The sequence below is a fragment of the Cololabis saira genome, chromosome 20, assembly GCF_033807715.1.
Source record: "Cololabis saira isolate AMF1-May2022 chromosome 20, fColSai1.1, whole genome shotgun sequence".
NCBI classification, from domain to species: Eukaryota; Metazoa; Chordata; class Actinopteri; order Beloniformes; family Belonidae; genus Cololabis; species Cololabis saira.
Genome location: NC_084606.1, coordinates 27,900,532 through 27,921,313, shown reverse-complemented (window position 1 = coordinate 27,921,313; position 20,782 = coordinate 27,900,532). Strand labels below are relative to the sequence as shown.

At 45.3% G+C, this 20,782-nt stretch overlaps 1 protein-coding gene across 7 annotated transcripts in view; it reads left to right on the top strand.

Annotated features, from left to right (window-relative positions):
• LOC133420751 (nuclear factor 1 B-type-like) overlaps nt 1–14,492 on the top strand; it is a 59,590-nt gene extending 45,098 nt beyond the window's left edge. For 6 of the 7 annotated variants that reach the window (XM_061710540.1, XM_061710541.1, XM_061710545.1 and 3 more), the window contains 6 exons: nt 2,513–2,644; nt 2,765–2,949; nt 5,009–5,147; nt 5,703–5,785; nt 9,362–9,450; nt 12,854–14,492. In XM_061710540.1, coding sequence (XP_061566524.1) covers nt 2,513–2,644; nt 2,765–2,949; nt 5,009–5,147; nt 5,703–5,785; nt 9,362–9,450; nt 12,854–12,986 — 761 coding nt within the window. In that variant the 3' untranslated portion in view covers nt 12,987–14,492. The remainder of the gene's footprint in view (nt 1–2,512; nt 2,645–2,764; nt 2,950–5,008; nt 5,148–5,702; nt 5,786–9,361; nt 9,451–12,853) is intronic. The other variant, XM_061710544.1, reaches the window with a different exon arrangement.
• Nucleotides 14,493–20,782: the final 6,290 nt, after the last annotated feature.

Genomic DNA, 20,782 nt, shown 5'->3' with positions numbered 1-20,782 from the left:
GGTGATCAGAGAGAGGATGGAGCGCCGTGCTCCGGAGAAATGCCTCCCGTCTCACACGAGGAAGTGAATCCTCGCAGGGCCGGCTGCTGAGCATCTCATCACGTCGTCTCCCGGTGCAGAGCAGAGCTCGTCCCCCTTTTAATTAAGGCCTCACCGCCCCACGTTTCCTGATCGTTGTCACTCTCCCCTGGCTTCCGCCGCCGCCGCAGCCGCTCCGATGCATCTGGTTTTAACCACCGGGGACAAGAAAAACCATCGGAAATCAAATCCACGCTCTCCTTGGCGCTAGTTTGAACTTTTTAATGTTGTTTTGTTTTCCATTGAACGTTATAAGTGGAGGAGGCTGCGAGAGGAACACATGAGATGATGCACGAGGGACGCGGCGGTGGTGGGATGCACCCGCAGCCCGCTGCGGCTACGCAAAAACTCAAGCATGTCCCTTTGCACAAGGCCCGAGAGCCCGGCGCTGCGTAAACTTGGACGCTCGGGCCGAAGGGGAAGGGAGTGAAGTGGGTAGGAAACTCTCCAAAGACAGCCATTATTCTGTCAATGGAGAATAAATGAGAAGTGGGTTGATATTAAACCCAGATGAGTCCTCGCGAGTGCCAGGCAGTCATTTCTTTCACATGGTTGTCGTTTGACGAAAACCTCACCGTGCAGTGGAAGAAATGCTTCTCTTATGTTTTGCCCAGGGAAAACTATCGCAGACCTTTTTTTTCTTTAAACGCAGGCACACATTTACACATCTAATAAAAAACACGTCAGTCACTTCGATACAACTCGTCTGACCTACATGTAAGGGCTCTTTATGTTTAAATTGTTCTCTGAAGGAGAATTACAATAATAAAAAGTGTGTTTCTTAATCTGTTTTTATGGGAGCATTGTTCCGCGGTGTTGTGCTGAAGTGAGAGTGCGTCCTTGTGCAACCGCAGACCTGGAAATCCCCCTGAATTCCCAGCACCTTTGTCGCCCTCTCCTCCGGAGATGAGTGATTTTTCCCGTCTCTGGGTTGGATCCTCGCGCCGGCGTTCCTGGCGAACGCCGAGGTCGGGGGGGACAAAAATGCTCGTCCTGAAGGGGAGGAAAAAAAAAACCCGACATCTGATGTGAGAGTTATACACCCGGAGAATCTGTGACGGAGCAGAGCAGCACTTGATGAATGTTTCAAAGAGGAAGCACGGTCGCACAGAGCATCTATTTGTTATCACGCTCCCTTCAGACTCCCTGTCCCACCATGGAAAATTGAAAACTGCGCAGCCGTGACAGGCGACCGTTGCTCATGAAAGTGTAGAGCCGCAGTAATGAGCAGCTTGCGAGCTGCGTTTGTGCACATACTCCCAGCCTGTCGGACGACATAAATTTCCTAAATAAATTTTCGTCTGAGCCTTCAGGATTATTCACGGGGAGTTACAGTAGCTCGTCAGGCGGCGTGTAAGGCCAAGCCCAGCAGATGCAACAGTGTAATATAGTATTTAGGGCTACGTGAGGGTCTTGAAATTCCTAAATCTGATTTGGGCGACCAGCTGCTTTACAACGGATTTAATCGTCTGCTCAGACATGACGAAAAAACTCGTTTTTCATTTTCTTGGAGAAGTCCAGTGATTTATAATGATTACAGAGATTATGTGCGATTTAGACCGTTTGGGAAGATAAAAATTGCTGAAGGCATTTTTCATTACGCCGTTGCTGGCGGAGGAGCTCCCTTATCACGCAGAACTCGCGCAGATCCAGTTCTCCCCAATTTTAGCCTCAATTCGCTTCTATTGGTGATTAATAGAGGCATTAGTGGAGGCGAGAGGGAGATGATTTGATTAATTTTCAACAACAAATCGATATCTTACGCTTCGTTAGTTCCAGCGCTGAAGTCGGGGGGCGATTCCACTAGGGATGGGCGGTATGGACTAAAAAATGTATCACAATATTTTCTGGCATTTATCCCGATAACGATAAAAATGACGATAAAAAAAATACCAATTCAACTCCATCTTTGTAACTATAAATCTATCACCACATTCAGTCTTGGAGCCCCCAAATCACTGCTCTAAAAGAATAGTAAATGCCACTAAACGTCTTTTCTTTCTTTCTTTCTTACTAATAACTATATATAACTATATATAACTATATATAACTAATTTTACACAATAAAATTACACAATAAAATGGTTGAAATGTAACACCAGAATGAAAATTTGTGTTTCAGCACCTTTTTGACAATAAGCTGATTTGAATTGCTACCTAGGGTGGAGAAATAAAATGATTTCGGTTGCTGGTGTTAAGATGTTCTTCAGTCATATATAACGCAAGGACATCAAAACTTACTGTATGAAATCATCACATGTATAGCATCAAAATAAAACTGGGGACTTTTTTTGACGGTATATCGTGAACGGTAAAATATCACCCATTCCTAGTTTCCACCTTTCCCCTTCCTCCCCAAATAGATTTTATAGCCCGTTTCTTTGACCCCCGAGGACACGTTCATGTGTTTTCCGTGTGCTTTCCCAACCGGCAGAATTGTCCTCTCCCACCATGAAGAAGCCGGAGAAGCCGCTGTTCAGCCCCACCTCCCCGCAGGACTCCTCACCACGACTCAGCACTTTCTCTCAGCCTCATCACCCGGGCCTAACAGGTGTGGGACACAGTGGTGAGTCACGGCGCCGCCGGCCGGCCGCCAGCTCCGTCGCTGAGCAGTTTCCTCCGAAGGGACACGAATAAAAATGAGTGAATGAGTAACTAAGATGAAGTGTTGTGCTGTTTCTTGTAGTTATATCGACGAGGAGCCCCCCTCCACACTCGCCCCTGCAGTTCTCGGCCTCGGCCATCCTGCCCCCGGCGCCGTCGCCCTACTTTTCGCACACCACCATCCGCTACCCGCCTCACCTCAACCCTGCTGATCCCCTCAAGAGCTACGTGCCGTCATACGACCCGTCCAGCCCACAGAGCAGCCAGGTCAGTCTCTTGTTATTTGATTTTTTTTTTTTTTGCGTGTTTACAGTAGAAACATTTTTGAGGTCAAAAGTCAGACGATGGTTTGGCCAGACTCTCGCCGCCTCGGGTCTTCGTTCTTTATCTCGTTGGGCTCCTTTCCCGTTTGACCTCAAGTGATTACAGATAAAATACAGCATATTGTATTTCCTTACTGCCCCGTTGGTATTTTGCTCCTTTTTTATTGTTTTTTTTCCTCACTACCTCCGTTTGCAGCGAGGCTCAGAATGACATTTCTGCAGAAGTGCATGAAAAAGTATTTATATTACAAACCTCAGAGCGGCCTTTTTATGTACTTAAGAGTGTAATAGAAACATAGCTCTGGTCCTCCCGCCATTTATATTTAGATATAACGTATTATGTGGATATTAATAGTAAGAGACAAACCTATAATTTCAGTTCGAGTTGAAAAATGTTGCTGGCAAACTCTCGACTTTTTTTTCTTCTTCACTTCTTGTAATAAAAGGCATGTGTGTTTTCAGTTTGCTGCTTTATAGTCTTTAAGATTAAAAGAAGAAAAAAAACAACAAACTGGAAGTTGTGGTGATATTAATGACGTCCAAACGCACCGAGACGATGTAGCGAGTACGTTCAGGGATCACGCCACCGCCGGCGTGCAGAGGCCGAGCAAGCGCGTCTATAGATGAGGGAGCCTTGTGATATTTATGTGCGTTTTATTTCCCTGCTGTTCTCACTGTAAACAAAGGCCTCGTAGACGGCTCCATCTCCAGAGCAGGGAGCGGGGTGAGAGGGGGAGGAGTGGGGGGGGGGGGGGGGGGGGGGGGACAAGGAGGAGGAGGAGGCGGGAGACTGTTACTCTAGAGAAAAACCGCAGGGAATGATAAAGGTTGTAAATATTTGCCGTTGCCGGGGCCCGGCTCTTGTGCAGAATTAACTGGCCCTCTGCTGGGGTGCTGGGGGAAGAGGAGAGGAGGGAACGGGGGATCGGGGGAGTGGGGGAGTGGGGGAGTGATGGGCCAGTGAGGTGGAGTCCAGCAAGGGAGAGAGAGAGAGAAAGAGAGAGTACTAGAGAGGACCAGTTTGGGAACGATGGAGGATGGTGAGGGGTGGGATGGAGGAGAGTGGGGGGGGGGGTTCAGCAAATAACTGTGCTTATAATCCGGTGGACGAGTGCCAGAATGTTTTTATGCTTGCTTTAACGCAGATTATATTACACTCTAATTAAACATCCCATTCACCGGGACGGGAACCCCGTGGACACGATTCTCCCCCAAAAAGGACTGTTTGAGTTTTGAACTCGGGGCGGCCCTGAAACGAGCGGCCCAGACAGTCTCCAGCCGTCTTGAGAGTAGCTCCCACTTGCTTCCTTTATCCCCCCCGCCTCCCCCTATATAGTCCCTCTGCCTCGCTACTCTATAGCGGCGCATTCACGCCATTGTGACGGGTCACTCCACGGCTCTCGCTGGCTTTTCACGCTCGGGTCCTCTTAAAGTCCATTTATGAGCACTATTAAAATCATTGTGTGGAATCATGTAGGAAACTCATTGTTGCCGAGGGAGAAGCTATTGTTGTTAATGCCCCCCCCCCAAAAAAAAACAAGCATCTGTAATAACTGTGACAACACAGCGGCTGAAAGTCCTAAAATCTTTTCTTCAAGCAATCCTACCAACAAAGGTTCAGCCGGCTTTTGCCGTCAGCTTTAATTTCGTCAGCAGTGGTGTCCCCTGAAAAGAGGAGATGGGACGCTCTGATGGGATGTTCGGCTCGTTCAGGGCGCACCATTTTGTAAACGTGTGGTCGTTGCATGCTTGTCTTGGTTTATTGAGATCTGCCCCACTGCACATTTACAAGCGAGCGAGAGCTTGTAAACGTAAGTCACGGGACAAAGTATGTCCTCTCGTAATGTTACGGGTTTTGTTATTGAACAAAACAAGTGTGGTTCTTCTACATCCCTCCGCCCATCAGATATCAAACCACTCAAATATTCCCTAAACAGAGAAACAAATGTATTATCCTCCTTAAATCCTTTTCCAAATTGCTTGTCTGTTTCCCCCCCTTGCAGCCTAACAGCAGTGGTCAGGGCGTCGGGAAGGTCCCGGGCCACTTCACCCCAGTATTGGCTCCTTCCCCACACCACGGTGCTGTGAGACCCGTCTCACTCTCCATGCCCGACACCAAGCCCATCACTACGTCAACAGAAGGTGAGTAGTCTGGTTCTGGCACCGCTACTCATCACCTGATACGCCACCAAACCCTTTGCATGCCGTGGGTCGACCACTTTGAACAGCTGCCACTAAAGACTTGTAATTACTGGTATATTGCCTTGAAGATGTATATTATATACATATGTTTTAAAGCCACAAATATTCAAATAACTAATTTGACACAATAAAATGGTTGAAATGTAACACCAGAATGGAAATCTGTGCTTCAGCACCTTTTTGACAATAAGCGGATTTGAATTGCTACCTAGGGTGGAGCAATAAAATGATTTCGGTTGCTGGTGTTAAGATGTTCTTCAGTCATATATAACGCAAGGACATCAAAACTTACTGTATGAAATCATCACATGTATAGCATCAAAATAAAACTGGCATTTGGGGATTTTTAAGCGTTTTGTTGTAGAAATTACAAGTGGGCCCAAAATTGAACCTTGTGGGACGCCACATAGGCTGTTTATTTATGCCGGCTTCCAGCAGATTGGTACGTGTAGATTCCTGAAATTACTAATGCAAGAATGTTTTCATGTTACCCAGGCTACTCAACCCCTGGCACCCCCACGGCTAATCGCTTCGTGGGCCTGAGCCCCAGAGATCCCGCCTTCCTCCACCAGCAACAGGTGAGTCTCACCACCACTGTAGCACTCAGTTCACCTGCTCTTTATATTATCCTTCTTTTTTTTCTGTTCCTGTCCCTCACTTCTCCCCACACTCCAGATGTGGGAAATCCAAACCCTCTCCAAAAAACCAGTCACACTCTGATCTTGATTTGTAGGCATCAGCCGAGGGTCCCGAGTGCTTCGCAGGTTCAGATCAGGACTGCTAGGGGATGGTGAAGCGTAGGATTAACTGTTGGCAGGACAAATGAAAAGTGAAATCTCCTTTACATGAAATCGTTTTTACTGCTCAGTTAATCTTAGAAAAAGGTTTTACTTTTCCTGAGATTTGGAAGCAAGTTCCACGAGTGGATGCGAAGGTCCAATCGTTTCCCCCGAGTTTATTTTAAAGGCAGACATAAAGGTGAAGGGTCGCTGTGACTGTACTGCTGTTGCTCGTAGATAGATGGGACACGCGGGAGCTTTTTAGGGGCTTATTGTGCTCAAATCCATTTCCTTTACAAGTTACTTCAGAGCTCCGTCATTTATTACAGCCCCCTTTTATTTACAAGCCAAATATGCAGCGCTGGCATCGCCCCTGCAGTAGGATGTCCTCGGACACGGGAGGCAGCCCTGCGTGCATCTATGCGTGGGTTCATCTATGCGTGGGTGCGTAAGCGTGCGCCTGCAAGGTTAGAGCTGTTGTGGTGTTGTCAGACCAGAGCGAGTGCCCCCCCCCCGTCCCCCCACCCCGTCTTATTGAAAGAGCTGGTCTGAGGCCAAGGCTTCTCCAACCACAACTAATTGAATGCATCTGCACGCAGCTCCATAATGATCGCCGGGTTTCTCCTCTGCCCACTTTTTTAGTAAAAATGACAAAGCTGGCCTCTATTTCCTCACTCCTCTTTTTGTCTCTCTTTCTATCTCTCTCTCCCTCTCTTTTTTTTATTCTTTCTATTTCCCGAATTTCATAAAATCAGTGATTTGTTTTGTTTTAAAAGCGAGAGACGGTAGGATGTTTGTCAGTTCGTCAGCTGTGAGATGCTTTTATTCCCGTCTCGAGGAGAGGGAGGATTCACTTGGCTGATGTCGCACCGTTTGTCTTCCACATTTTTCTAGTAGCCGTGCTACTTCTTTCAGCGGGGCACCAAGTGACTACACGAGACAGCAGCCGTGTGAGAGCGGAGCTGCTGAACTCGCTCCAAGGAGCCACAGAGCTGCTTTTGTCAGAAGTTGCAGTTTCAGTGAGACATGTACTGTAAATATCCTTCAAGTACTGTAAAATATTAACAAGGAACAGTTGCATTAAAATTTGAAGGAACCAGATGAGCCAACATAACAGATTATTACACGCCTCATCCAGGCAGAGGGACTGAAAACAGGCCTGACTGCTGATCCATCTTGCATCTGCTGGTTGTTTTTGTTTTCTGTGCTGTGATTTAGCGGGCCTGCAGAGGCCCGGCGGCCGAGCGGACTCTTCACAGGCCCCTCTGTCGTCGTCCTCGCTCGCCAGTGACGTATTTACTGCGGGGAGGTCGAGAGGTTGTGCATTTTTTTTGACACTCCGGAGTTGACGAGTTGCAGAGGTTCTGCGGCAGCGCTTGATAGGAGAGGGAAGCAGATGACATTGGTGTGTGCAGAGAACCGGGGTCGGGAGCTTGGTCAGCACTAAAGCTGGGAAACAGGCGGACGCGCCTCCTGTGTGTGAGATTGTTAGGATCCGCGATTTCCACCCATGCAAGAACTAGCATGCACTTATATTATTTTATGGTTTTATTCTTGTAATATAACCTCAAACTGAACTTTTAAGCCTTCATACAATTTCATATTTCATTATATTAACATATTATACTGTAATTTGATTAACTGGTTAGGAGTTTAAAAAAAAAAAGCCTATTTTTAAATGTGGCTGTGCTAAAATAGACGTGTGTAAATGCACACAAAGGCACACACACACATATAAAGAGCAGGCTTTGAAAATGAAAAAAACAAAAACAAAACAGCAACACCACACGCTCTCACACCTGCTCTACGAATCCCAGGCAGCGAACGTGTGAAAACCCTCCATTCATCTCTCGCCTTGGTTAACCCCTCCGGGGAACGCCGCCATCCAGCATTCCGCTGGGAAAGATCCGCGATCAGATGTCATTTGGTATTATCTAAGGAAGGATCCTAATCCACAATCTGCCCGCATCTGTTTGCTAACGTTCCCCGGCTCCGTCCCCTTTCTCCCGGCTGCCCGCGCCGCTCTGATGTCTCGGTGCCAGCGGACAGATGGCGAGCCCCTCGAGGAGCGGTGGCACCGAGCGTCTGGCCCAGCCGCACATTCTCTCCGAGCTATTGTCAGGCTCTGGCGTTTGGGGGGTGGGGGGGGGGGTTAGTGTCTTTAACTTTCGATAAACACAGAGAAAAACACACTGAATAGAGCAACTCTGCATTGTTTTTTTGTGCCGCAGCTGTTCAAAAGCAATTGATCAAATGACACTTATAGATTAAAAACAAGCTCGATTGAGGGTCATTGTGTTTTCTCTCCTCGCTGGAATAAATTGAGAAAACATACGCATTAAAACGCGTTCTCTAATTTAAAACGGGAAACCGCCACCATCCTCTGATGGGTGCGTCCAGGTGCTCGGAGGAAAGAGAAACCCTTTTTCTTGACCGCTGAAGAACGGCTTTGAATATTCAGCGTATATCTGATTAAATCTCTCTTAAGAGCTTCTGCAAAGCGTCGGCCGCCGCACGCAGAGTGCTAACAGTGCAGTTTCATCCCGATGCATTACTAAATGAGTGTGTTGACCACAGGGCAAGGTTAGGTTGGTATTGGCAGAGATAGCTCTCAGCTGGATTGCCGACACGTGCGCTCGCATAATGCATGCAAAGGAGACGCAGTTTGTGTGGCTCCTTTTTTTTTTTTTGCAGTAATTTGTAATCTGTATGTAAGAGGTTAGTGTGCGTGCGTGTTTGAGAGTGAGTGTGAGTGTGTGTGTGTATGTGTGCAATAACTTCATTGCATTGTGACCCCAAATCAATAAAAACAGTTAGCTAATGAAAAAAAAAAAAAAAAAGACTGCATGCTTGAGGGCATGCGCACTCTGTCCCGGATCTGAGAGTGCTCTCACAATGAAGCAGTCATTATCGACAGGGTGCATGCATCCAGCGGGCTGCATGGCTTCACTAGATTACCAGTTTCAAAGGTAGCGACTGCTCACAGATGAACTACTGACATGCCACTCACATTTTTGTAACCGATTAACTGCATTTTTCTTTTTCTTTTTGTGCTTCTATGTAAGATGTTGCCACTAATTGTGATTGCATGCTTTTTTTATTTTACTTCATGTCTGCTCTGATTGATGAAAACACTCCATTCACGATTATCCTTTAATTTCTTTCTCTCTGTAACAGTTTGGACTCATTTTGGAGTCTTTTTTACTACTATTATTATTATTATTATGATTATGATTATTATTATTATTATTATTTCTGCTGCTCCTGCTCTAAGCTCTTCTGCATGCATGTGTGTATACAGTGTTGAGTTGTAGTGTAATCTGAAGTGGAAGTTGTCTTGGCCCAGTGATCTGACTGCTAGGTTTCAATTGACAGCTGAGGAAGTGTGACTGGAGCGTGACTCAAAACGGCAGGCATTATGGCCCCAGTGCCACTGACGACACTTTGGGGATTACTTGGCAAAGGTAACCTTTTCTTTCATGCCGTCTCTCTCTCTCTCTCTCTCACACACACACACACACACACTTATACCCTTGAAATTCATAAAGTCATTGAATGTCTGATTACCTTGATCTTCCACCCTTTACATTATGAGAAAAACTTTTTTTGGTCAGGAGCTGTGGCTGTTATCACAGATGTTCCCCCTTTTTGGTTTTTGAGATGAGGTCATGCATTTCGTTTAAAAAAAAGAGCAAAAAAAACAACCCCTCACATGTTTTCTCATCCCTCGTTTCTGTTCCTTCATTCCCCCCCTCCCTCTCATAATACTTATTTCTCTAGTCGACAGTTGAATTTGGATGAGTCATTTTCTGGGAATAGATTTTTTATTATTATATGTATATAAATGCACAATAACGCAAGTATTTAAGCTTCATATTTCCTGTCACATCTCACCAAGAGTCACATGTTATCGCGCCGGCCTTCGACTGCCCCGCTGGTCCAGACTGCTAATATTGCAGGAGGGACTTAAAACTGTGAAAAAAAAACAGCTCGCCTCTTTTGAATCGCAGTCAATCAAAACAAGATCGTCATATTTCATGAAGTCAAACGTTGGAATCAAAGACGTCGTTTCAGGTCTAAATCCGTTGCCATGTGAGGATCGCTTCTCCTCCGAGTTTAAACAAACTAAGCTTTATTTGACTTTATGCTCAAGTCATGCTCGACTCTCTTTAACTAAAAGTTACAGACCACCCCCCCTCCTTCTCTCTTCTCTCTCTCTTTTTCTCTTTCTCTCTCGCTTCTATACAGTAACTCCCCCTCTCTGGGGACGGACCTGAACCGTTTCAGCACAGCAGAGCGAGCAAGCTGAGCTAAGCCTTTTCCTGTTCCTCTTTCCCCCTTTTCCCTGGATATGTAGAGGATACGTGTGTGTGTGTGTGTGTGCGTGTGTGTGTGTTTTGAGTGTGTGTGTGAGTGTGTGTGTGTGTGTGTGTGTGTGTGTGTGTGTGTGTGTGTGTGTGTGTGTGTGTGTGCACGGGCCATGTTGCGCTCGATGAAGTTATAAACACAAATGCACACTGCAGAACCCCCTTCGACAGGCCTCCTAATAGGCAAGCAGAGGTAGCAGGGAAGAAATGCCCCCCTGCAGGAGCTTGAGGTCTCTTTTTCCACTGGCGGCCCCGGCTCACTCCTCCTCCCCGCCCCATGTGACCGTACAGTAATGAGGACAGATAAAGCAGATCCCTTTAGTTTATTTTATTACTCGCACAGGATGGTAATTCTATTATATTTCTCCCCTCTTTGATGGATTACTTGCGCCGAGCCGTTCAACGTATAGATGGAATCTGTTGGATTCCTCTTTTATCTTGCCCGGCCTTCAGATGGGGCGCTCCGCTATGCCTCCTCGGCACAGGCCTCCGAATTAAAAAGCTACCAGACTCGCATGTTGCCATTGTGCAGGAAATGGGTCAGCAATCCATTAAGATGCCATTAGATAATCTAATTTAGTGAGCTAATCCTTAAACGAAGCACGCTGTATGCTCAAGCTGTGCTCGTTGGGAGCAGAATAGTGAGGTTTTGGGAAGCGGGACGGGGCAGACGGAGGCCATCTTAGAGGTTACCGCGAAAAGGAAGCGCGGGCGACGGAGGTCAAGTCGTCGAAACATCTTCTCGAGGAGGCAGAGCGTGAAGACGTGGAGGTGTTTTGAAATGCTGGCAGGTCGTAATTGCAGCCTGGAGGAGCTGCTTGACGGATCTGAGCGAGCAGAGCTCCGTTTCCAGGCTTTGAAAGCGCTTTTTCAGCATTATCTGAGCATGACTCCCCTCATTTAGAGAACCATAGGAGGCAAAATACCACTGAGGCTTGTTCTGCAAGAATTCAATAACATTAACAAGGTTCATTCATACTAACAAGGTAAACCTGCAGGCCTCCCGTCTCAATTGATCCCTCACACACACACACACACACACACTCGTACTAATACAAAGAAGTATTCTCTATTTTGAAAATCTTGCTTAGTGCAGCTTTAACTTATAGGATGCAGATAAGGACTGACAGCCATCGATTTTAACGAGATTAAAACCGATCCGCAGACAAAAGCCCGCAAGTGCCCTTTTGTAGCTGTGTGGTCCCCATCGTGTAAGCCATTACCTGAGAGGGGTTTTCATAGGGAAAGAGAAACAGAGACGGAGGAAGGGAGGGAGGAAAAAAGAAAGAACAGGAAAGAGAGCGAGCTGCAGCCATTGGCTGCTCTGTACGCTCTTTGTTCAGCAAGGTAGGAAAAACTTAATCCCTCGTTTCCTGTCCGATGATTTTTTGGCAGGGCGGAGGAGAGGAGGGAGGGAGTGAAGAAAGCAGGAGAGTGGGAGGAGGAGGGGAGGGTTGTACGAGGACGGGTCGCGCAGAAGAAGAAAAAAAAACTGTTAGAAAGGATTAGCCTTGAAGTCTTACTCTTTCTCTCTCTTTTTTTTTCTTCCTTCTGCTCCACAACTCGGGCGAAAACTTGAGTGATGTTTGCTTTTGTTTTGAATACATCTCCTCCGCTCTGTTTTTCTTGCTTTCACTCCTTTTTCAAGAGCCCGGCTTTTTTTCGGGCCACGAGGTGAATTGAATTTGCACTTTCATTGTTTTAGGCATAAGAGCGGTGACGAGTGATTTGTATAAAAAGCAGACTGCTTGATGAGTCGCTTTCATGAGCGCAGACACTGTTGTCTAATAGCGAGCCGGTCTGTTTCGCCCCCTTTTTTTTCCTCCCTCTCTCTCTCTCTCTTTCTCTCTGTATTTATTTTACTTTGCTGCCCTTTGTCATCTATCAGGTCTTAGCTGCCGTTTTTAACCCCGCAGCTAGTGGCTGCTGAATCAGGCGGCGGGGGGAACCAGCCAGGTATTCTCAGGCTCAGGCGAGGGTGTCGTGAGGGGGTGGCGAGGGGTCCGGGGTGGGGGGTGGGGGGGCGTTAGATGAGTACACACTGGGGGCCTGTGAGGAAGAAAAGGAGAGTGGTGGTGGAGGGCTGGGGGGGAGGCTAATTATCTGACATCCACGTAGCGCAGCAGCCCTCGGGAACAACACGCTGTTTGTTCCCGCGCGCGTTTTCAGTTAGCACCGTTGCTCCCCAGGAACAATCGCCGTGTTGTTTCGCCATTAGCGTGAGATGAATAGGGATGGGACAGCTCTGCATAAGGACCCCCGCACTTTTCTTTTTCTTTTTTTTTCCTCCTTTTTCTCCTTCACCACCACCACTCTTCTTCTCATGCTTTTCCGTGCAGGGAGGGAGGCCTGCAGGCCTCCCTCACGACGACGGCAGCTCAGTCGGCCAGCATCAGCAGAGGAAGTTGACTGCATGTTATTGATCATGTTATTTTCTCCCTGTGTGTGTGTGCGTGTGTGTGTGTGTGTCTGTGTGTGTGTGTGTCTCCTCCATCCGCAGTCCTGGTACCTGGGCGAGCTTAGTTCCATTCCAAGTGTCGAACGGGACTCCGATTCTGCCAACAAATGTCCACCAGAACTACAGCATAAACATCATTGGTGAGCCCCTGGTCCCTGCTGAGACGGGGAACTGAGCACGCAGAGGCCCGGATGACCCTCCTCGTCCCCCCGCCCCCCCCCCACCACCTCCCCGTCACCGCAGGTGGAAGGGTCGGGTGGGGGTGTTTGGTGGTGCAGAGCTCGCACCACAGGTGTCCGCAGCCATGGATGAAACCAGCAAAGCAGCAGGTGCTGCACAACATCCCCCTCCCTGCAAATCCTCCCTCTAACCCCCCCCCCCCCCCCCCCCCCCCCATCCCCCCCTCCACCATCTCACCCTCTCCACCCTCCTTGACCCCTGCCCCCTATCACCTCCCCGATGATGGACACTGGCCCTGAAGTGAAGATGAGGGACGGCTCAGATGAAAGGAGGAGGAAGAGGACGCTTCAGGTCTGCTGTCTCCCGGCAACTCGCCCACCACCCACCAGTCAGTTGTTGTGTTTGCAGAACTTTTCAATCCATTTCAAATACTGTGATGTATAGATGCCTTAATGTTTTATTGCATGACACTCTAGACTCTTAGCAGCGATTCCTACTATTTTTCCATGATGGATGAAGATGTAAAATCTATGTTTAGACACACACAGCGAGAGAGAGAGAGAGAGAGAGGGGGGGGGGAGGGGGGGGTCTGCGTTTTGACACCTGCCTGGTGGATGGCAGGTGAGACTCTAAGCTCTGCGACCTCTTCAGAAGAGGCTTTCCCTCATCAAACGATTCACTGTGTACATCATAGGAACAAAAACTTGTGAATTCAGAGTGTTTCTTCTTCCGTTTGATTTCAGTTTACTGTGATACGACTCTGTTCAGAAAGAAATGTGTTGACTATGTTTGTTCTTTACTGCTACTTATCTCGAGAGTTAACGTAAACACTTACGGCAAGAGTTGAAAACTCTTGATGCAGTTTTCGAAGAAAAAAAAAAACGAGCAAAAAAAAAAAAACACTAAAAATGCTAGGCTTGAGATTGGACCCCTCCTAAATGAATTTGCATCTCCTTTTCAAAAGGAAAAATGGAAAAAGAAAAAACAACAAAAAACAAAAAAAAAAACGACGAAGAATAAGAAAAATAGCGACAGAGGCAAGTGCAATTGAATTTTTTTTTCTTTGAAGGGAAGCTATCAGTCTGTCAGCCCTGAGACTCTAAAGGAAGGGGGATAATTAGTAAATGTTTTATGGGTAAAATGTTTAAGTGAACATTTTAATTTGATTTCAGTCACATATCCGTCTCTTCGCATGAGAAAAACATCAAGCGTGAAAGGCAGTCGAAAGGCAGGCGTAAAGCTACCTGTGCAGCGCTGAGCAGAACCAGCACTTACTTTGAGCCCTTCCCCTCGTTGCGGGGAGATCGTTTTAATTTATTTTTGGGGGCAAAAAAATAAATAAATAAAATTTTAAAAAATTCAAGTCAAGAAATAAGACACACATAGTGTGCACAAGAGGTATTATATTTTCTAGATATTTGCATTGAGATCAAACGCGTATGCATTCGGCCATCAGCTTGTAAAGCTTTGTGTTTACAAAAAAAAAGAAAGAAAGAAAGAAAGAAGAAGAAGAAAAACATGGACTTCCGAGTGTTAATTCATGGAAAATTTTATTATTGATGTAAATGTACTGTTGGCTTGTGCAAGGTTTACTTCTAAAGTGGAAGAGGTTGAAAACTGAAATTGTGAATCCAGGTGGTGGCGAATCCCTGAAATCTGTAATCGTGCGTGGCGTTTTTCTCGCGGCCGTCGCCTCTCCAATCCAATCCATACACAAGGAAAATCTCTCCAATACTCTTAATTTGCACGATGACATATAGTCCACATTACGTGCCTTGCCTTTGAATATAGAGACATCACTACACTTGTTTTTTGCTGCATTTATCATTATAGAAAAAAAAAATTAACATTTTTATGATAAGAATTGTTTTGTACTCTGAATGAAATTGTTGATTTTTAACTTCATGTACTACTCTATCTCACAGTTACATTGCATATCAAGGCTGTGTATAGTTGCTGTTTTAAAGTTTGTAATCAACCAGCATTTTTTTTTTTTTTTTCAGTATTTTGGTGGTTTTTCTAATAGCCTGTCATCTTTTATTTTCTTTATTTTTCCAGCGCTCATTTTCGTTCATCTTCCAGTTACTATTGCGGAGGGTGGAAATTCAGACTTATGAAAATTATGCAATACCAAGTTTTGCCTATGTAGGTAGTGCTTATAGATACGTCAATTATTAGAGGCTAGTTTGGAGATAGACAATATTGTAATGCATTTATTTTGTTGATATTGTTGTTCGTCGTTGTTGCTGTTGTTGTTGTTGTTGATGATGTTGTTGTTGTTGTTGTTGTGGGTGTTTTTTTTCCCTTTTTTAATTTTTTTTTTTTATTGACCAAAGTGGGGACTGCTTTCTATGCAGTGTAGGACAAGGTCTGATTTTCTTTTCTTTTTCTTTCTCTAGCATGTAGGTGACAGTGAGACGTGTTCCAGTGTTATATGAATTTGGAGATTTGGGGGAGGGCTGGATTTTTTTTCTGGAAATGTGTTTTTAAAAAACAAAAAAAAGCACCCAATTCATGGCTCTGAAGTCACTGATTGGTCTGCTGTGACTCTCACGCGTGATTTATGCTTCTATGGCCATCACACCGGGGGAACCTCAACGTTTGGGGCGACGGTACCTAAGGAGTTATTCCTTCAATCTAGAGAATCGTTGCCTTGTCTGTAAAAATGATCCTGGCCAGCCATCCCGAATGTTTTCCAACTTCAATAGAAAGAATTAGTCTGGTTCTTTTGGTTTCGGCTTCCTCTGGATGCAGCGAGTTAGAGGGACAGAGTGACAGCCAGGCTTTTTCTGTAAAAACGTTGGTTATCCAAGTTACGAGCGATTCAAATCCTTGTTGTTTTGAAAAAATTGTCTTCAACATCCCATTGCATAAGCCCCGCCCACATACCACTGCGATTGGCTCGGTACGTTCTGTACCAGTGGAATTGGCTGAGTTTGAGTGGGTATAGCTATCCAGGCTAAGTAGAAGTTACTGCAGCACATTTATCATCTGCTTTGTTTTCTCTGCCTGAGCAACATAAAAGGAGTAAGCGAGAGGAAGTTCAAGGCTGCGAGCTACAGCGCTACCTACCATACGCAAAACAACAAAATCCCGTACGTGAGTGGTTACTACGTAGAGCCATAAATCATGCTTTGGTTTCAACTTCCCGCCTCGGGTGCTCGCGGGCAACCTTTTGAGGGAGCTCACTTTTTCACACGGGAGACGGCTTGACTTGAGTACGACAATCGTTTTAAGAGATCATCTCGCATAGAAACCCCACCTACTCTCGGATCCCTTAGGGCGCGCGACTGAGGACGGACACAGTTGCGCACATCCAGCAGCACCGTACGACGTTAGGATGCAATTACCCAAGTAGATGCCTTAAAAACATCAGCGAAGTGGCCTGTGACCTGCGCAACAATCACACACCGACTAATGCTCGTGAGACCTGTCCAAATCAGTTCCAGACAGGCTCAAGCAAGCCTTTAGAAAGTATTTTATAAGTAGTAGATTTGTATAAATGTATATACGATATGCACATATGTCAGTTCCTACGGTACTTCTCAAGCAGAGCCAGTAAAGTGTGTTGAAGTAAATATTGGATGACAGAAGAGTGGTGCTTTCCAACTCCACGTCCGGCGGCCCGGTAGAAGTTTAAACAGAATCCACTAGAAGAAGAAAAAAATAGCACTTAAATAGCACATAGGCAATCATATTTTCCCCACGTGCAGTTGTCAGAACTGAGTCTCACACTAAATCTCAGGCATATTACAGGGCATTATTTATATCAATCATTATCTTACCATTTTGAAAGTAGAGGCTAGATATTTCCTGCAGAAAGAGCGGCACTGCCGACGCTGCTACCGACACCTTTTTGCACTCTTTCCTTACAATCGTGAAAGAAAGCGTTTTCCCTCGGAGAGGCGGTACGTCCGAGGGCCCTCCGGCGCGAGCAGAGGGCTCCGGAGCTGAAGTCATTGTTATAAAATGATCCTCAAGTCAAGCTCAATCTCTCCGTCTTCACCCCCCGATTTCTTATGTAGAAAAGAAAAATGTAAGACAGATAAAAGTTTGTGCACTTCTCCGTCTTCTTTGTTGATTTTTGCAAACCTTTGGCCATCGTAGACCCCACTGAAGTGCATCGTCCCCAAGTGTGTGTGGGTGTGTGTGATAAAATGTGTCAGGGCCACTGTGCTGTCGCTGTTTATTGAGAAGGAGACTGTACATAGAGGGGAACACCCCGACTGCTGGAGTCTGTGGGCTTCAGCAGCGTCGGCGCGTTCACGCGGCCGACTTCGTGAGTTGGGCGTGCGAACGACACAGCGAGGGAGAAAAATGAGGGTTTTTCTTTTGGACGGGGGTACAAAAGAAAAAAAAAAGCCTGCCTTAAGGACAGGAGTTTGTACACTGTAAACTTTCTGGGGACTTCTTATTTGAAACCCGTTTTATTTTTGTAAATTTTCATTCCTGTGGAAAACAAGTCAGTTCCAGTTCAGGAAAAAAATTATAATAATATTAATTTGACGTTTTATTTCTTTTGCGTTAGAGGCTGGATTTGAGTTAGAGCTCTCCAGATTTCCCTCATTAGTAGAATTGAAGGTGTTTTCACCAGGTTTTGTAGTCCTGTATGTAAAGATTGAAAAATGTGAGGTGGGGTGAGGCGGGAGGGGGGTGGGAGTCCGTAAATATATTTAAAAAAAAAAAAACCAACCCACAACAATGAAGGTGTTTTTTTTTTTTTACCTTTTCTTTATTACTATTAATGCTATTATTTCTGAACTTGGTTAGTTCGTAGATATTTCCATTTGGGAAACATGAGTATTTGAATTGCTGTTATTAGTGTGGCCGTAGCGAGTGATGTGATTTTATCCCTCTTTATTTTCTTCTTCTTCTTCTTCTTCTTTTTGGAAATGGGTGTGAATTCTTGTCCGACGAGATTGTGATGCGAGTGCGTTCCTTGTAGCAGCTGGGAAGTGATGTCACTTAAACCAGTTTAAAAAAAAAGGCCCCAGAATGCACCTGAATTTAAGCGAGAAGCAGGGTAAAATCTCCAATGGAAAAAAAAAAAAAAAAAAACGTCCGCGATTAATCTGCCAGATTATTTCCTTTATTTTTTCTTTCTTTCTTTTTCCTTTGAGAAAAAAAAAAATGTTTGTTTCCTTTTGGAATTGTTGCTAGGCGACCGGTGCTACATCTGGCCGCCGCCGAGCCGTCTACGTGCTTCATAAGCAGATGATGTTCTTCTGAAGAATCTCCTAAAAGATCCGTTGAAAAGAGAAAAAATAAAAGGCATCGTTCATTTTGCACTTTTTCACTGGCTGTTAAAAGCCTGATGTGATGACAGAAAACCCTCCATCCACCCTGCAGACATCCCCCTGGTTTCAGGTGCTTCGTGACAAGGTACTGCACCTTCTGGCTGAGGCAGTGGCTTGTTTTTTTTGGTTTTTCTGGTTTGAATGTAGCCCGCGAGACAGCTCTGGAGACTTTTAGGAATCAGCGTTCAACCCATCAGCAGCTTCGAGGCAGATCTGGATGTTAGACAGTGTTACGACGCCAGTTACGAGGGATCACAGAGCGACAGGGCGACTTTATGCAAAGCAGGACTTGTGGCACTCGAGCAATATGTGTGATTCTCTTCCTTTTTTTTCTTTATTTTAAACTAATTGTAAAGAATTCCTGTCGGGATTGAGAGGGGCGCGTACCTGCAGACGTAAGGGAAACATGAAATCTGTCGCTTTCATCCCACATGAGCAATACACATCTTCCATACTTTGGCTAGCTGCTAGTTGCTCTGCATCAGGTTGTTTATAAAAAATAATAATAAAAAAAAAACATGAAAACCAGCATTTTTACAGGATTTAACATTCACCAAAAGGAGACAAGAAAATAGCAATGCAGTGCCTGTTCAAGCTGTCCAAGTGTCTGTTGTAAATAGCCGTAGGATGTGATAGACTTACTTTCCTTTGTGATGAGGGGAAAAAAAAAAAGAAAAGTCACAGAAAAGAATGTGGTAAATCTGGGAAAATGCTCTTTTGTTGATGTTTTTTTTTGTAGTTTTTTTTTTTTTTTGAATGCTCAACTTGTTCAAAATTTGATCAGAACCCCCCCCCCCCCCTTTTTTTCCTTTTCTTTTTCTGTGAGCGGGACGGGAGGGTCAGTGCTACATTAAGTGCAGTAACAGGAAGAAAAAATGCCTTTTTTTTTCCTCCGCGGGGCTGATTATGCTTCTTTAGAGAGGGGTGGGGGGGCGGGGAGAGGGGTCTTGTGGCACTTTTACTTCCCTCTGCGCACACATTTCACGCTGTTTGAGGAATCACGGTGGATACCTTCTGTAACAACAACAACAACACCAACACAACGACATGTAAACAGTCTCCAGTAGTGATTGTAGTTACACTGCAAGTGTGTGCAAAGGTCTATGTATGTATCTGAATGTACGTTTTAGAGAAACTTTTGGAAACCTGTTTTTGTTTTGTTTGTTTTTTTTTTCTTTTTTTTTTTGTTTTGAATCTTTTTATTTTACAGTTTAGGAGCTGCAGGTGTCCATTGTGAACTGTATAGCGAAGGCCTTGATATCCCTTCTTTTATTGATTTTTAAAAACGCCAAGCATTAGGCGATGCCTTCAAGCTGGTTACATTTGATGCAGGGGCTAAAATTGCCACAAGATTAAAATCAGTGTAAATAAAAGGCTCAACTTTTTGTGATTGTTACTGTTATATCCAGCCTATACTGCTAGCAGCTGTTTTTACTGCAGTCAATTACTGGAAGTGGATATATTTCCTATGCAAAACTGTTTAAACAATAAAATGAGCTATGCTACAAAAATGACTTCATAATTGAGACTCTTTCTTGTGTGTGTTTTTATCAGCGTTCGATCCTTGTAAATTTTGGATGATATGGTTTTTTGGGGGGGGATAAAATGTAAACGATTCAGTTTAGGGTTGAACATTTAATTAAGCGATTAATGTCTGTGTTCACGACAGCTGGAGAAAACCGTTTGGAGGAAATGTCATGGCACCACATGCAACTCAGCTAATGCATAATTGATTTGACACACATCTGATCTCCTATTAGATAGTAACATGATCTGATATCATTCACATATATTTCTATTCAATTACTCCCTTGTGTAAGTGCTTAGAGGCCTTTCTTTTTTAGATCTGGGGACGACGCTCGGAAAATAAGAGAAAAAGAAATCACACTGTCACTTTTAATTGAATCCCATGTACCTAACGTCCGAACTCCTTCATCTCTGTCTTCACGAGAGAGGAAGCAAGAAATACTTGAGATTGTGTCACACTGGAAAGAAACAACCCGAGCAAGGGATTTCTGCGAGGTTGGAATAAGGACAGTGTCAGATCAGAGAAAAGATTTAAGTATTACGCTAATTGGATTTGTGTTGATTCTCAGAAGTGTGTCTGTGACAGTTACCACAGAGAAGCAAACATTAGTTTTCTCATCCCGGGACAATCCCATGACCCCGCGCACCGATGTTCCATCGCGGTATTACTCCAGCTAATCTACTGTAATACCCCCGTCTCAGACGGGCCAGCGGTATCTGGACCACAGCGGAATCAACCTGCCGGAAACCTGGGAGAGTCACACAAGGTAACATCCAAATGGGTCAACAGGTCAAGTAGGTAAAGCTCTGGTCGAGTAAGCCCTTCTGATGGGATTGAGGACCTTGGAGGAGGCAAAAGTCGGGGCTGAAGAACCAATTAAGTCTCATTACAGAGCGGTGTGACGGGCTCAGGACTCGGCTGGACGGTTGGTCACGACAACAAACCGTCAGCGGTGCCCACGAGGCC